We start from the raw sequence: 17,159 nt of genomic DNA on the forward strand, positions 1-17,159 counted from the left end.
AGGAACTCCGACGTGGCGCCAACGTCACGTGCTCCTCGCAAAGGATTTCAGAAATGGCGTCCTGACTCCTCGCTGGATCACCAGGGAGTTGTGGTAAGTCTTTGGGAGGGATTAAGGAAGGTGAGGGGTTTAGATTTTTATTTTGGATCAACAATCGCGATTTCCAACGTATTCAACATAGCTATGTTGAATAAGTTGGAAATCCGATCGTTTTCGCCTCATCACTTTTTTAAGTTAAAAAAAAAAAAAAGCGTTTTACATTTAAGTTCAAAACGAATGCACACCCCTACAAATAACAGTGTTCAGGAAGTATAAAGGATAGAAATCAGGAAAGCAAAAGGTCAAGCAGAAGAAAAGATTGCAAAAGAGGTAGAGAGGTGGCAAACATTTTTCAGATATATCAGAGAAAGAAGGAAGGCCTGAAGTGGTATAATAAAATTAAAAGGTGACAAGGAGCAAGGTGTAGAGACAGACAAATTGCAGAAATATTAAATATATACTTCAGTTCTGTGTTCACTAAAGAAGGCTCTGGAGAAGGACTGTTGCTGGTTGACAAAATTGTAGATGGGAATGGGGTAGACACAACTCCATTTACAGAAAAGAATGTATTGGAAGAGCTAGGAAAACTGAAAGTGGACAAGACCATGAGGCTGGATGAGGTACATCCCAGGATACTATGGGAGCTCAGAGTTGTCCTGGTGGGTCCCCTGAAAGACCTGTTCAAAAGATCCCTGGAAATGGGAGTGGTGCTGCAAGATTGGAGAAGAGCGGTTCTGGTCCCACTTCACAAGAGTGGTAGCAGAGAGGAGACTGGAAACTACAGGCTGGGTAGCCTCACCTCGGTGGGAAAATTAATGGAGACTCTGCTGAAAGAAAGAATAGCAAACCTACAATCCAGTAAATTGGATCCAAGGCAACATGGGTTCACCATCTGACTGATTTTTTTTTATTGGGTGACTAAAGAATTGGATTGAGGAAGAGCTCTCAATGTGATTTACTTGGATTTCAACAAAGGTTCTGATATGATCCCACATAGGAGGCTTGTGAATAAAATGAGAAGATTGGGAATCGGCAGCAAGGTGGTGGAGCGGATTATAAACTGGTTGACTGATAACGGAAAGCATGTAATGGTAAATGGAACCTACTCTGAAGAGTAAACGGTGTTAAGTAGAGTGCCAAAAGAATTGGTGCTGGAACCTGCTCTGTTCAATATCTTTGTGAGTGATATTGCAGAAGGCATAGAAGGTAAAGTTTGTCTCTTTGCGCATGATACTAAGATCTGCAACAGAGTGGGCACACCTGAAGGAGCAGAGAGAATGAAAAGTGATTTAAGAACTTGAAGAGTGGTCAAAGATTTGGCAGCCTGGATTCAATGCCAAGAAGTGCAGAGTCAGGCATCTGGGGTGCGGCAATCCAAAAGAGCTGTATGTGATGGGGGGGGGGGGGGAGAATGATGTGTGTGGACCAAGGGGAGGGATCTTGGGGTGATAGTGTCTGGTGATCTGAAGGCAGCAAAGCAATGTGACAAGACGATAGCTAAAGCTAGAAAAATACTGGGCTGCATAGAGAGAAGAATAACTAGTAAGAAAAAGGAGGTGATAATGCCTTTGAACAGGTTCTTGGTAAGAACTGAACTGTGTTCAGTTCTGGAGCCCATATCTCAAAAAGGATATAGACAGGATGGAAGCGGTCCAGAGAAGGACAACCAAAATAGTGTTGGGGGGTTAGTATTGGAAGACTTATGAGGAGAGGCTGAAGGATCTGAATATGTATACCCTGGAAGAGAGAATGTGCAAGGGAGATAGGATTCAGACTTTCAGATAGCTGAAAGGTTTTAATGATGCACGAATTTCAACCCTTTTCTGTTGGAAAGAAATCAGTAGAAGTAGGAGTCATGAAATGAAACTCCAGTGGAGACAACTCAGAACCAATACCAGAAAATATTTCTTCATGGAGAGTGTGGTGGATGCCTGGAATGCCCTTCCGGAGGAGGTGGTGAAGATGAATGTAGTCAAAGAATTCAAAGTGGCATGGGATAAATACTGTGGATCCCTAAAGGCTAGAAGATGGAAATGAAGAAAAGGGTGCATCTGGGTAACTTGCTGGTGCAGCAGTTACTACCCTTTACCAATAAACTTTGATACTTTTGATGCAACTTAAACATTGCTCTCCACTTCAACAGCAGGGGAAAAGGGGGAATTGGATTTAGACAACAACCAACGAGAGCCCAGACTTTTAAGGTCTGGGGACCTGATAAGCCTGGGGTAACCTGCATGGAGCAGCATTTACTACACTTAACAGAAGGGAAGGGATTCCTTAATCAATAAACCTTGATGCTTTTCACACAACTACAACATCATGCTCCGCTTTGGTGGCAGAGGGGAGGGGTGGAAAAGGAATTGGATTCAGACAACAACCAACACAGGCCCTGACTTTTATGGTCTATGGTACTAATATGCAGACATAAGTGAAAATGCACAGGACATCTTCTAAGGTCAAGTCCATAAGCAAAACACATCAGCACTGTCTGGATTTTCAAGAAGTCTTATCACCCAGTAAAAACATTGCTAGTAGTAAATTTTTTATTAGTTATCATAAGGCTTGGGAATAACTGCATGAAGCAGCAGTTGCTACCCTTAAGAGGTGCATCAGATATTACCATAAGAAGCTTGCTGAGCAGACTGGATGGACCATTTGGTCCTTTTCTGGGCATGGGTCATTTTCCACACTGTGTCCATGTTTGTGTTTGTGCACAATTGCTCCTTTCAACAACTTCAAGATAAACAAAAAAGAGGCTTTGAGCTATTGGTTAGCAGTGTAGCTTCCTGGTGGCTTGGTAACCAATTCAAAAGTTGATTGGTTGGCAAGACAATTTGACACAAGGCCAGGAATCCAGGATAGCTTTCATGTGTGTGTGTGTGTGTGTGTGTGTGTGTGTGTGTGTGTGTGTAGATAGGAAAAGTCAGAATAACAAAAGGAAACAAATAAATATATAATGATGTAACCCAACTTGGTTGGGGGGAGGGGGGGGGAGATCACCAACCAACTGCATAGATGGAAGGGAGTCCATGGCTTGAAAAGATTGCTAACCCCTGATATAGAGGAAGAGGCTTCTATAATTATAGGCACTGATAAGAAAAAGAGGAACACATAGTGCTCTCAAAGATTCTGAAAGGAATCTTAGTGTATGCCCCCCCCCCCCCCCAGCCAAGGACTATCACTACAATGACCAGGCTACTTATGATGGAGGTTGGGTGGGGGGGGGGGGATATAAAATAGGAGCAAAGTCTCTGGGTAGTTGCGAATGAAGGCTTGTTGCATCTGGATCCAACACTGGTTGTGACTGATCTGGAGGTCCAAAGGAGCAAGAGGAAACAGACAGATCCAAAAAGAAAACAATATCACAACTCAACTAGAGCGTTCAATCAACTTTCATCACAGACATGCAGCCGGAGTTTGCTTGTTGTGTTTACATAAGGAAACAACCTCAGTTTTCAGATTTAGCCCACAAGCTCTTGAGCTATCCAAACGTGCTGTATTGCTAAAGAATTGCTCATTGTTGGAGATTTTAATATATATAAAGATGTATACCCGTGGTCAGAAAGCTGTGAGTTTGTGATGAACTCCATGAGGGCGCTGAGATGGCAGCAAATTGTAAATCAAAGTACACATAAATGTGGGCACTCTTTGGATTTAATTTTTATAAAAAATCAATCAAATTGGTTCAGCGATTTTCATTGTAGTTTTTTCCAGGCCCCGTGGTCAGACCATTTCTTGGGTTCATTAGATGCAAAGATTCTAGGCTCTTCTGTTGCAGCTTCATGAGTTAAAACCTTTAAGAGACATTCTTTTTTCAAAACAGATGATCTGAAAGAAGTTTGGATTCCCCAGCTAAAGGATTATTTACCGAATTCTTCTGAAGAAAGAGTTGCTAAGTAGGAATCCTTTTTAAAAAATTCTTTGGATGTTTTAGCTCCTATTAGAACCTATCAGCCAAATTTTAAATCCCCCCGCATGCAAAAAAACGGGGGTTATGCGTGAGGCCAGGCCTTGCGCATGCCATGCACATCTTCAAAGGAGCCCAGCCATGAGCGTAACCCCCGTTACGTACCAAAGTTCCAGGCCCAGTTAAAAGGGCGATTCGGAGAGCGGGAAGGGGTGGGGCTTGAGGCAGCCAGTGCAGCGGCCATTTGCCGCTGTACCGGGGAAAGGTCAGAAGGCGCGCAAGTTGCTACTGCTCCGTTGGAGCAGTGAGCAACAAAACAAAAGAAAAGAGAGGTAAGAGAAAGGGTATAAGAGGTGGGGTGGAGAAGGAAAGGGGAAGGGAAGTTAGGGTAGAGGGAAGGGAAGTTCCCTCCCAGTCCGCTCCTTAACTACAAAATCCACCGTGCATGTGCATCCTCTGCTTCTATTTTATAACAATCACGCAGCCACACACGCATGTTATAAAATACGAGCGTCCATGTGCACGCGTCAGGTCCCGCGCATCTTTAAAAATCTACCCCTCTATGAATAGAGGATTTAGGGCTGCATAGTTCAATAAAGAGCTTAAAGTTGAAAAACAGCAGTTAAGACGTCTAGAACGTAAATGGTGAAAAAATCCTAGTGATGCAAATAAGGAAAAATATTTAATTTAATTTAATTTCTATAGGGACAAAGTTGATCAAAAGAAAAAGTCCTTTTTTCATCACAAATTCAGTCTGCTTCAAACAGATCTAAAGAATTATTTTATATTATGAAATCAATAACCTTAGATTCTCAACAAGTAGGATTATTTTTTCAGAATAAACTTGAGAATCTTCCAAAGAAATTCCCGATCATTTCTTGTTGCACCAATCTAGAAGATGAACCTATAACTCCTGTGTTATGGGATACCTTTCAAGAAGTTTCCAGAACAGAGATTGTAGAAACTATAGCTAATTTGAAAAACTAACTACTGTCCCATGTCTGAATATTCCAATGCTACTTTAAAGATTTTTTGAGAAGACTTGGCATATTTTATAAAAAATTTAGTCAATGCCTCTCTTGACTGATGGTCATGTGCCTGTTGTCTTAAAAAAAAGCTTTGGTAAAACCAATTTTGAAACAACCTCATCTCTATATTGAAGACCTTAACAATTATTGCCCTATCTCAAATTTGCCCTTTTTGTCTAAAATCCTTGAAAAAATAGTTCTTGCTCAATTGGAAATTTTTGTAAATGACCATGAGATCTTAAATGCCCATCAATATGGGTTTAGACCAGCCCTCAATTCAGAAACTCTATTATTGCCATTAGTAGATACTTTCCACAGAGGCTTTGACCAGTGACAGGAGTACTTTTTGGTGCTCCTAGACTTAACGGCGGCCTTTGCTACTATTGATCATATCTTGATGCTGAATAGATTAAGACATTTGGGAACTGACAACAAAGTTTTGAGGTAGTTTCAATCTTTTTTATCAGGGCGAACCCAGGAAATTATCATGAAGGGAAAGAAATCCTCCCTCTTCCATGAGAAGCTGGAGTCCCACAGGGCTTTGCCCTGTCAGCTTTACTGTTTAACCCATACATCTCTCTCATTTACAAGGTGATAGCTGAACTGGATGTCAGCTTCCGGTTATATGCAGATGACATCCAGTTTTTTTTATTCCAATTGGAGGTTCATTCTCCAAAGCTATTGATAAAATCATTCAGCGTCTAAAAAAATTGAAATCCTGGCTGGTTGAGAACAAACTATTTCTGAATTTAAAAAACCCCAGAGGTGATATATCTGGCTAGAATTCTCCCCAAAGAGTTACCCAAACTAATACAGGCAAAGGATTTTTCCATCTTTGTTGTCTCAAAAGCTCGAAAGCTAGGAGTTAACTCACAATGAATACCTGAAATTACAAAAGTAGTCAAGAGAGCGTTCTTTAAATTGTGTATTTTATGAAGATTGTGCTCTTTTCTCGGGGAATTGATCTGAAAATGGTGATGCATACTTTGATTATCTCCTCTTTAGATCATTGCAATTCGTTATACTTGGGCCTGCCTATTTCCACCATCCGTGCTATGCAGCTAGTTCAAAATGCAGCTGCACACATTATTGCTGGGATAGCTCTTCAGGACCATGTTTCTCCAACTTTAGCCAAATTACATTGGCTTCTTAAACATTGGTTTGATACATTAAATTTAAGATTTTAATGCTGGTTTTTAAGGGAATTCATGGCAGATAAGGCATTTCTTTATTAACAGACTTTTGTAAAGGTGATTCAAAGAGCTAACATCACTGGAATTGTTGTAGAGGAGTTGGAGAAGAACAACTAAGAAAGTAGAGATTAGTGAGATCCAAGTAAAGGCAGTGTGAGGACTTTTTTCTTTTTTAGTGATATTTTTTGTATTAGTTCTTATTGTTTGATATTATTTTTATGTCTGTCTGCATTATCCTTTATATTTTTATATTTTGCTTTTATGAATGTTAACTGTAAACTACCAAGAAATGATGATGGGTGGTTAGTAAATTTAAATTTTTTAAATATATAAATACTGTATCTGGCTGGCATACTGTACACATACCTGGGAACTTTTAATTTCGAGTCACACGGATTACTGGGAATGTGGGGGAGGGGGCAAGGGACCGGATGTGCACAAACTTACTCTCATACACACACACACATTAACACACTCACATGTTCACAAACACTTTCTCACACTCACACACACACACACACACACACACATGTTCATTCCTCATTCTCTGACATTCTTACATGCTCACACCTTTACTCCTCTCATTTTTCCATATACACACACTCTCACACACATGCTCACTCACTCACTTTGCCTCCTCTTCCACACACACATATGCCCACTCACCCTCACACCCATGCTCATTCACAATTTCACTTCTCTTCCTCCTACACAAACACACACACACACACTCACTCTACAGACATGCTCTTTCCCCTCCCCCTGATATACTCCCTCCCCCATACACACACATGCCCTCCCTCATATACATACACATGCACACATATCCCACCCCTCACTCACTACCTCTCCCCACCCCGAACTCAATAGTAGTAGCAACCTCCTCCTGAGGCTGATGGGAGGATTCCTTCCAGTCAATAGCAGCAGCAGCAGCAGCATCTTCTGCTGTTACCTGTGCCATCGGCCTCCTCCCTTCTTCCTGTCCCCATAGACCAATCGGAGGGCTCCTACCTTCTTCCTGCCAGCAGAGTCTGGAAAAAGGGAGGAGGCAAAAGCAGGAAGAAGAAGGGAGGCCTCCAATTGGTCACAGGGCAGGAAAAAGGAAAGAGGCATTCAAATGGCTCATGTAGGCCAATCAGATGCCTTCTAATCTGGCTGCTTCACTAGCGCAGGAGCAGCAGGGCACCTGGAGATTACAGGTGCTGGCCCAGAGACCCTGCAATTGCATTAGAATGCCGGAGTCTCTGGGTTAAATCCAGAGAGTTCCCAGGTATGACTGTACATTTACCATAGAACATAAATTGTAATTATAGATAGCCCACATTAGCATAATATTATATCAGTCCTCAGAGATATATTATACAATATGCTACAATTATTAGTGGCATCAAATGTTAATGCAAAAAAATCTGTCTGCCATTGTATACAATCTAAAATCGGCTTCGGTCAATCAGGCTGCTAGATTTCTGACCCTTAGTTACTCCTGAAAAGAAAGCCTCAGTCAATGAGAAACTAGCCAACCTATAATTTTACAGAAGTATTACTTCAGTCAATCATGTAAACAGTGTCCAAATGTGCTGGTTCCATAGTATTTAGCTGTTTATTTTTATTTTACATTGAAATGGATAGATTCCACTGGGTTGTTTTTTTTTTCAACTGCTTCATCCAAAGATTTCTGATATAATTGCATGAAAAATAGAATAAATAAATACATTTTCAAGTGCATCCATTTTTTGCAATATGAGAAGCCAAGCTTTTGCTGTTGCTACAAATACTTTCATATAATCTCCAATTAAAACATAGAATATGATGGTAGATAATGTCCACAAGACCCATCCAGGCTGCTCATTTCCCCTCCTACTGCATTACTACAGACCCCATCTAATCTGTGGCTTTACCCTCCCTTTTCCCTTAATCCTTGGTACGCCTCTCATTTTTTCTTGATTTTGAAAGTGGCTAGAAGAGGTTAACATATTAGATTTAGAGCAGTTGTTCCAGCGGTGTAACTAGAGCGGGTCCAACTGCCCTGGACACAGTCCAGAAAGAGGCACAGAATGGTTCCCAAATCTGGTCCTCAAGAATCCCCAATAGGTTTAGTTCTCAGGGTAACTAAACTATGCAAAGTAATCAGGCTCTAAGACAAAAATGCATGCAGATATTCATTGCAGTTATCCTGAAAACCAGACTAATTGGGAGTTCTCCAGAACTGGATTTAGGAACCACTGGATTAGAGAAACACTTTCCTACCCTTATGCAGACCTGCCACATCCAGCATTACGCTCTAACGCTGGATGTGATTACAAGAAGCAAGAGGAGGTGAAAACTTAAGAGAAAATGAACTTTAACCAGCCTGTGACCCATCGATGAGCTACAGCTGTGTGCGAATAAAGAACTATGTTTCAACTCCACAGTACCCATTATTGCTCCTGCAAACCCAGATGCATTGTAAAACATCTAAGCCTCAGGGAAGCTTAATGACAGAAACTGAATTGCTGTCTTTTCACTAGAGAAGTTGACAAAATTTTGAAAAGGATTCAGTAACCCAAATCCCTCCCTCCCCACTTCACTCCAGAAATAACTCAATGCACTCTGAGCCTATTAGAAAACAGCCTTGAAATGATGAAATACTACCACAGCAGTATATATCTTGGAAGAAACTTCTTTCCAAACCAATGCTAATCCTGCAAAAGTATGTTTTAATTATAAAGATTGGAGCAGTCTTCTGCTGAAGAGGGCTCAGGCAGTGATAAGTTTCTAAAAAAAGAAAAAAAAAAAGTACCAGGGTGGGGGCAGGAGCAGTGGTTCCAGGTCAGCAACAAAAAGTTTCAGATCGGCAACCTGGCAGCAAATCACCATTTGGCACTGGTGCAAAAGATTTTAAGGGCCTTCCCCTTGACCTTTGTTAAATGAATGAACTATGAATGTACTGATGATATAAATGTGGCATTATTTAAGGGCTAAAACAAATATGCTTACGTGTCATGCAATTAATTTGTTCCCATTTAAGATAAAAAAGCCTCATTTTTTTTTTTTGGGGGGGGGGGGGGGGTTGAGGGCCTGACTGCACCCACCATAAGATTGCCCCTGTAGAAAATGTTAGGGAAACCATATCAGCAGACCCCAGTCCTCTAAGAACAGGACCGACTGGTACAGCTGAATCTAATAAGTACATGTTTGTTTTTCTGCATTATTCTTCAGTTGATAAAACAAGCACTCGTGATGTCATCAGTAATGCAACAAATTGTTCTATTATGATGGCATGAGAACGTGGCTGTAATAAAAATGCCTACAAATGGGAAATGATGCGCTTTAATTTCGGATGATCCACATGTATGGTCATCTGGTCAGCCAGTCTCAAAAGTTCTAGGGATGGATCCTGAGTAAAGACATGCAAATCTTTCAAAAATTGGCCTGACAGAAAACACATGGATGTCCTGTGAAACTCGAAAAATTGTAAAAAAAAAAAATAATAATAATAATTAATATCCAGTTTGGAGCCAGCTAAGTCATTTTGCACATATTTCAAACTTGCTAGAGTGGGCAAGCAGACTTTTCAGATTTTGAGTCAAATCTTTGGAAATTTTCTTCAGGTCGTCAGAGAATCCAAAGTGGATTGCATCTGGGGGTTTTTTTTTGGATCACCTTTGGATTTGTCAGACTCTTTCCAGATCAGCAAAGGAAAATCCAAACGAACAGATCTGAGGAGAATCAGATTTTTACCTGACAAATTCAAACCAGCCTGAAATGCACATGGTTCCAGTTTGACCTCGAATGGTTTGCACATCTCTGGGCATGAGGAATGGTTGAAAAGCCACATGGAGTGCATTTCCCAATAAGGCAAAGGCAAACCCTTGGTGAACAGTTCCATTAATAGCAACAGATGTTACACTGCTACCTATTGCTTTGAAAAAGTATCCCAAAGTCTATACTTTGGCATGAAGTCCTCAGAAATGCTGTGGAGAGGTCTTGATCCCTGGTGCGTGTTTTGCACACAGTCCAGGAACTGAAAGCCACAGCTGATTCAGGAAAGAATCAAACTCAAATTCAGGAAAGAATCAGAGGACTGTTCAAATATTATTGCTCACTCTTGCTCTCAGCTGGTTTCATTGCACGTGCCATCATCTGCTAGTACAGAAATAATGTGATGAACAAAGATATATTTCTGACGCATATTCTGAGAGACAGAGCGCTGAACTTGTACAATTGCAACAAGAGTTAACTGAAAGTACCTTTATAGCGCACAACCCTATCCTCCCCCCCCCCCCCCCCCAAAAAAAAAAAAAGGTGATCGAAGCTGGGCCTCCTTTACACTTTTTAGTTGTTCTTATCTCTTCTGCATCCCAACATAAAAAGCAAAACGGACACAAAGTCAAATGCTAAACACCAGAAAATTAAGGAAAATTGCTTTGCTTAGAATCGTATTGGTCATGTGAGTATAGGGGAAAATAAATGTATACTTTCGGGTGACTCAAAAACAGTCGATTTTTTTGTTACTCAAATATTACAAAAGCAAGTTCGTCTTATCTTTATTGCATTTTTGAGTGTCACAACCTTAGCTCACTTTGGGGCTCCACTTCTAGGTATTATTGCCTTAACTTCATGTTTAATGTGTTATCGTCAACTGAAACTCAATAATATAAGATTTTTTTATTATTATTGCGAGATAGACACTGTTTTGCTTTAGTCTAGCTTTCCCATGCAACTGTTCCTAATTAGGTAAGCCATTGCTCTTCCCCAACACCCAAAACGTCCCTCTGATTCCACTTCAAAGTAAAGCTGTTCCACATCTCACATGAGGATCCAGAGGCAAGAGGTTAATACTAAACAATGCCGCTTCATTTAAAGTCCTCCTTATGTGCATCAAAAAACCTGCACGTTCCCCAGCCGTCAGGGTTCCTGCCTCCTGGGATTTATGACTTGCACTGAATCAAATCTGCCACATTCGAACTGCTGCTGTTGCACATCTGGCCAGAAAACGGAGCTGCACGATGCAGCCCCAACTAAGCACGGACACATTTCCACTTTCTTCAGGGACAGCAATGTCGAGTTTCTGCAACGATGCTGCTATTGTAATCAACGCTAATAATTGCCCCCATCTCGATATAAGGTGCTTGCTTACAACTAAGAATGACCAATCAAGGGTTTTTGAAGGGGGTGGGTTAAAAGTAACAGTTTAGCATATCCCACTAGGAAAGAAGGCATAACCCTTCCCCCCAAGGTGAGTTGCCTTACAAGAGTAATGTTCATTCTCAGGGAAGAAAATACAATTGAAATGAGGATTTTTCTCAGTGGTGTGGGGCTACTTTCAGCGGTCTCCGACCCTCCAGCCCTTTCAAGACCTCTTGGGAGGCGGATGGAGAGGGGAGGGGGCCTTTTAATAGACTCGTTCCAGGGGCTGCCAGGAGGGAACAGGGAGTTCCTGGTACGTTCTGAGCTTCAAGTTACAGAGAAATACAAATGTCAGAGTTATTTCCTCCCTGGAAGGGGACATAGCATTGTACAGTACCACTATATTCCACTGCAGAAGCCTTGCTATGAACGGCAGATTGGATAATCGTCAAGATGTTGTGTACAAAACATTTAGGTCAAGCTGACATACAGCTTGTTTTACCGAGGCACTCAGTGCATCCTGTTAGTCTATGCAGCAATATTTTTCTTCTTCTTCTTTTTTTTTTTTTTCAGGACTGTTCTTTGCTTTTCAAGTGTTTCTCATGAAGAAGGTGCTCTGTAAACAGGTACCAGACATGAGAGCACTAGAGAGCGAGGCACAAGCAGCAGCATTAAGGTTTCCCTCAAGGCGCCAGTGCTTGCTGTGCCCTGGTATAAAGCGATCACAGGAGAGGAGTGAGCGCTATTCACTGGCGTCCAGGCTGGACTAAGGTTACCAGAATCACTTCAGGTAAACCACCAGCCTATCTGAGTCGCTATTAACCTGAGCTCAGGCACAGTCAAAATGACCAAAATAGCTCTGAAAGAAACTGGACCTGCAAGAAAAGAAGACATTGAACAGCCCGGTGCAAACAGCTTAGGATCTGCAGATAGTTTTATTCATCCTGGGGGGGAGGACAAAGAAGGAGATTATATAAAATGTTGACTCGGCTGTGGTAACAGTGATAGGAATTCTGATGAGATGTTGCTTAAAACCCACCAAAATGTTGATTAAAAACAGTACTGCATACAGTCTTAATGGGAATAATGACTTCTACCAGTCCAGCACCCCCTGATGGTTGAGAAGGGGTGTGATGGTTTTAATGGTGGCTTTGAAACACTGTTACAGGAGTGGCCAACTGTGGTCCTCGAGAGCCACTAACTGGCCAGGTTTCCAGGATATCCACAATGAATATGCATAAGATCGATTTGCATACAGTGCATGTAGATCTCTTTCATTCATATTCATTGTGGATATCCTGAAAACCTGGCCTGTTTGTGGCTCTGGAGGACCACATTTGGCCACCCCTGCACTACTAGATACTCTACTGCAAAGAGGCCAACATGAAAGAAAGGACTGGGGAAAAAGTCAACAGCAGATGCAATTTTTGAAATGGTCTTCAATTTTGCCTCTACCAGCTATTCTACCAGCTATTCTACCTTACCAGCTAGGATGTGAAACACACCTCACTTCTCCACTTGTGTGCTCCCAAATGTAGGCTTTCTTTGGGTGTGGAGGGAAGAGGGGTACACCTGAGAATGGGAGCAGTGCAAAATTATGAAATAAAGCAGCCTTAAAATGGGCTTTCTGCACACAGCTGAAGTAAGAGGAAGCAATTCAATGCCCCACAGTAAAGGATCCTTCCACTTATATTGTCAAGACTTCTGTAGCTTTATGGTTTATCTTTTTTTTTTTTAATTATTATTATTATTTCGCAGATAGTAACAAGGAAGGGAATCTCTTTGCATAATCCATGCAAAGTCATCATACCAACCAAAGATCTGCAGGGCACTCAAAGCAAGTGGGTGACATTCAGCAACAAGAGACAAATCCAGCACTGATAATTTAGTGCAGTCAGTTTTTCCTTTCCCTATACCCATTAGCATGACAGCCCTTCTTCATTCATTCATTGATGGTATAATTTTAGAAATACTGTATATGCAATATACATGTTTAAATGATACAATAAATAGTTATAAAAATTTAGTAAAAGGGCTACATTTAAAAACTGAACAAGTCCCACAGGATACTTTGCTGAAGGCTTTGTTTGCACAATATTTTCTGTATCTTTTATTTATTTTTACTAATGGAAGCTGCAAAAGATTAAATCTTTGGACAAGAGATGCACCATTTCAAACCTTGCAATTAATTGTTTTGGAGTCAGCAGGTTCTCCCTGCACCTTTTTGGCTTTCAGCTATATAAGAATTAGGGCTGAAATTTGGTGCCATGAGCCTTCAGTCACAAGTACCTGGGGATTTTTCCCTTATTTCATATCCTCTTCAAACTTACTTTAGTTCAGTGATTGCAGCCAGAGTCCTCGACTGGAGGCAATGCACCAATGATCCTTTCTTAATCCTGCAATCCTGGACCCTATAGCTGGTCACTAGGTGTCACTGTTGCATGATGACTGGGGTGCCCTCTGCTCAGGGGCAGTGAAAGCTGCCTGTGCAGCATCCCTAGCCCTGACAAGCCTAGGGAATGAAAGACCTGACCCAGGAGTCGTATCCAGGTCTCATGTTTGCCAGTGAACCACCATGCCAGCTGCAAAACTTGCAGATATATATATTTTTTTGTTTTGCTTTCCTTTTGCTCAGAACGTGTATCTGGTTTTTAGAGAGAGGTGCTTTTCTTCCCTGAAGAGATCCAGCACACACTGTACTCTTGAAAGTAGCATTGGTGTGTTTACTGAGGTTATAAACAGAAAGAAATATATTATACTCAACCTTATATGGGATTTTGCAGTTATATGAAGTTGATGAGAATACAGTATATCTATGGCATGTGTTTTGCATATCCCTATGAGAACAAAAGAAAAGGAAAAGGAAGAGAGGAAAAAAGAAGGTGATCCAGAAAGAAAAAGGCAAAGTTAAAATCAAAAGACATATACTAAAGGAACAGCAGTAAAGTACTGAGCTAAACAACAACTTGTAAGTACTGCTACCAGTACTCAGTGGCTGTAAGAGCCCTGGCATTCTCCGCTGAGCATCAGTGGTTCTGATCCTTCAGTGTACAGCACCTGATATTTCTACATATCTGACTATAAACAAAGTGTGATGACAGGTAAGTGATAGATAACAAACCGGAATTAAGGAGATAACAGCGAGTGTGGTGAACTAGAGAGCAAAAGCTGGTCTGTGGATGGGAAAGATCATAACTACAACAACATTACACAGGATCCCCCAGAAAAAAAAAAAAAAGAACTGAAAATCTGTTTCATTATTGGACTGCCTTTCAGATCCCAAGCAGAGAACAGAATCCTCACGTTTATTTTTGGAACTGGGATGGTAGGGTGCTAGGTGTAGATAAAGGTCTGTATAGGTAAGATATATGTGGTATGTATGCTAACATATTTATTATTATCTGATCTTTTTTTTTTTTTATAAGCCAATACAATTTTATTACGCACATTTTCGGTTCTTGGTGTTACTTCTTGAGATTATAAAAAAAAACAAAAAACGGGTTTGCCCTACCACCATCACAATATAAAATTCCAGCAACGCAGGGGCACTGGAAATCTGTACATTATTGACAGTGAAATATCTCTCTGTGTAAGCATTCAGTCTGGTTGCTGAAGTCGAGCTGAGAATAAAATTCCAATTGGTAAACACGGAAAAGGATCATTTTGGACAGCTGCTTTTACCTTCCGGAGGTCTTTCCACAGTTTAGCAAATTGCAAACAGTTCCAGGTTAAATAAAGCCCAGTCCAAAGGTAACAATTACATCTGGGCAAAGTCTGGTTAGACTGGCAGATTGCGTCTCTTCCCCAGTGTAACTTTAGGAGATCACAAATATTAGGGAGAACTAACACAGAGCAGTCCCTCTGCAGGGCAGTCAGCACTTTCCCGACAATAGGTCAGCAAAGAATGTGCATTACAGTCACTACTCTTGTCACAAATAAGCAAAAGTGTGAAAGAAGTTGTTGAAAGGAGCCAGGTTAAAGAACAAGATGAAAAAAAAAAAACAAGGAACAAAAAGACACCACACTGACACTTCATAGATCAAGGCACACACGAAAATCAAAGCAGTGGACTTGGGTAAAACACCTGTCAGTCTCAGCATTAAATTTAAATCACATGAAACAGACATAAAAGGAAAAAACAGCGTTAAACTAATCATTGGAATGTTTGCTCTTATAGAATTACAGGCAAGGAAACCCCCATACATTCAGACCATTCTGGGATAAGGTGTACAAGGGGGGGGGGGGGGGGTTCCTTTGCTTACGGTGGGGGGAGGGGGGTAATCCTCAGAGGAACTGGCCTATGAAGTTGATTAGAAAGGGACATTAATTTATTTCCATGAAGAGACAGCAAAACACAGCCTTGCATCGTACTTTTAAGTATCAATGAAAACTCTTTATATAAACAGCATAAGGAGTCTCTGCCACTTACTCTAGGTCCGGTTGCCCTGTGGTTCTGTGCCTCAGGAAGATGCACCAGTGCAAGGAAGAACTGGGAAGCCACAATCAGGGAGAAGTGTCTGTGAAACATGGTCACCCTCTGCCCAAAGGGAAGGAGAGCGAACTGGACAGAGTGGGAGAGAGTGAGGGGTCTCCCTTCCTCGACTTCGGCGTCTCACGTGCGGCTGCCGGGGAAGCCAATTCTGACCTTACAGTGGCCGAAGAGGAGCGCCGTTGCCTCTCCTGTTGCCTAGAGCAGCCGCGCTCTGTCCCCCTCCAGCTCCGGCAGGTTAAAAGCCTGAGCCCTGCCACTGGAATCCCATTATAAAGCCGCCAGGGGAAAGGGGAGGGCTGGAGGGGAAGGCAAAGCTTGCACACTGATCCCCCCTTCGTCTTGGGAGGTTGAGCCGCAGCAGCAGATTCACCGAGTGCAGGACTGCCACCTGCTGTTTCGTTTTAGGACTCGCACTGTGGGCTCTCTGTTTAAATCCCGGAGACAGATTGATCTCATCCCCTGCCAGTTTCCTTAATTCTGGCCAGGAAAGCTTTCTTGGGTTCCTAGTCCGTAAAAGGGTTCTCTCTCGTTGTACCTATGGAAACTTTTCTTCCTTTAATAAAACTAAGGCCGGGGGAGTGAGAAGCCAAAGCTCTGGTGAGCAAAATAAAGCATTTATATTTTGCTTACTGTCTGCTTCCCCCCCCCCCCCCCCCCCACACTATTTATCATCGTAGTTACAAACTACCAAACACAAACCAGTACAATCTGAAATCAGGGTTTCTTTTCTTACGTCATCTATTCCGGGTGAAGCTTTAAATGGAGAATCAGCATACTCACAGTCATGTATTGGAAACAGCAGCATGAATATTAGGTAACTTGTCTACTACATTAGTCACTAGTGAAATGTGCTTTTTATTTATTTTGGCCTGGTATTTCATTCTTTCACCTTTCTCTTTCAGTTCTAGCAGAACCAGGGCTGGAATTCTAGTTCTGGGAGCCTTCATTCACAACTTACCCAGCAATTACCCACCCTCCCCACTGTTCCTAGTCTGGTCATAGCAGCAATGGTCCTGAGGCCAGGGTCATGCACCAGGGATCCTTCTGGTCTATATCTGGTCACTAAGGTGTCACAACCCCATGCCTCCACAGCAGCCCCAGCCAACCTGGGATGCAGAACACCAAATCAGGGAATCAAAGCAGTGTCTTTCCACATGGAAGTGCACAGCACCTGCCATTGAGCTACCCAGAACATTTGCTTTTAAAGGATAAAGCTCGTTTTCAAACACAGGCACTTGTGATCATTAGCAGCAATGCAGTGCCACAGGGAATGATGTGCAAATTACTCCACCTGGCCTGTATTCTGAGATATGCAAAATGTTACATGCCTGGGATAAAATCTCCAAAGGACAGAACGGATTACCTCTGAGCTGGCCCTAATGTCTTTTTCA

At 41.8% G+C, this 17,159-nt stretch overlaps 1 protein-coding gene across 6 annotated transcripts in view; it reads right to left on the minus strand.

Annotated features, from left to right (window-relative positions):
- The window catches only part of SMOC1 (SPARC related modular calcium binding 1), a 522,950-nt gene extending 506,917 nt beyond the window's left edge, over positions 1-16,033 (minus strand). For all 6 annotated transcript variants that reach the window (XM_029598790.1, XM_029598788.1, XM_029598789.1 and 3 more), the window contains exon 1: positions 15,706-16,033. In XM_029598790.1, coding sequence (XP_029454650.1) covers positions 15,706-15,804 — 99 coding nt within the window. In that variant the 5' untranslated portion in view covers positions 15,805-16,033. The remainder of the gene's footprint in view (positions 1-15,705) is intronic.
- Between the last annotated feature and the right edge of the window lie 1,126 nt (positions 16,034-17,159).

This window comes from Rhinatrema bivittatum, chromosome 4 (genome assembly GCF_901001135.1).
Source record: "Rhinatrema bivittatum chromosome 4, aRhiBiv1.1, whole genome shotgun sequence".
NCBI lineage: Eukaryota > Metazoa > Chordata > Amphibia > Gymnophiona > Rhinatrematidae > Rhinatrema > Rhinatrema bivittatum.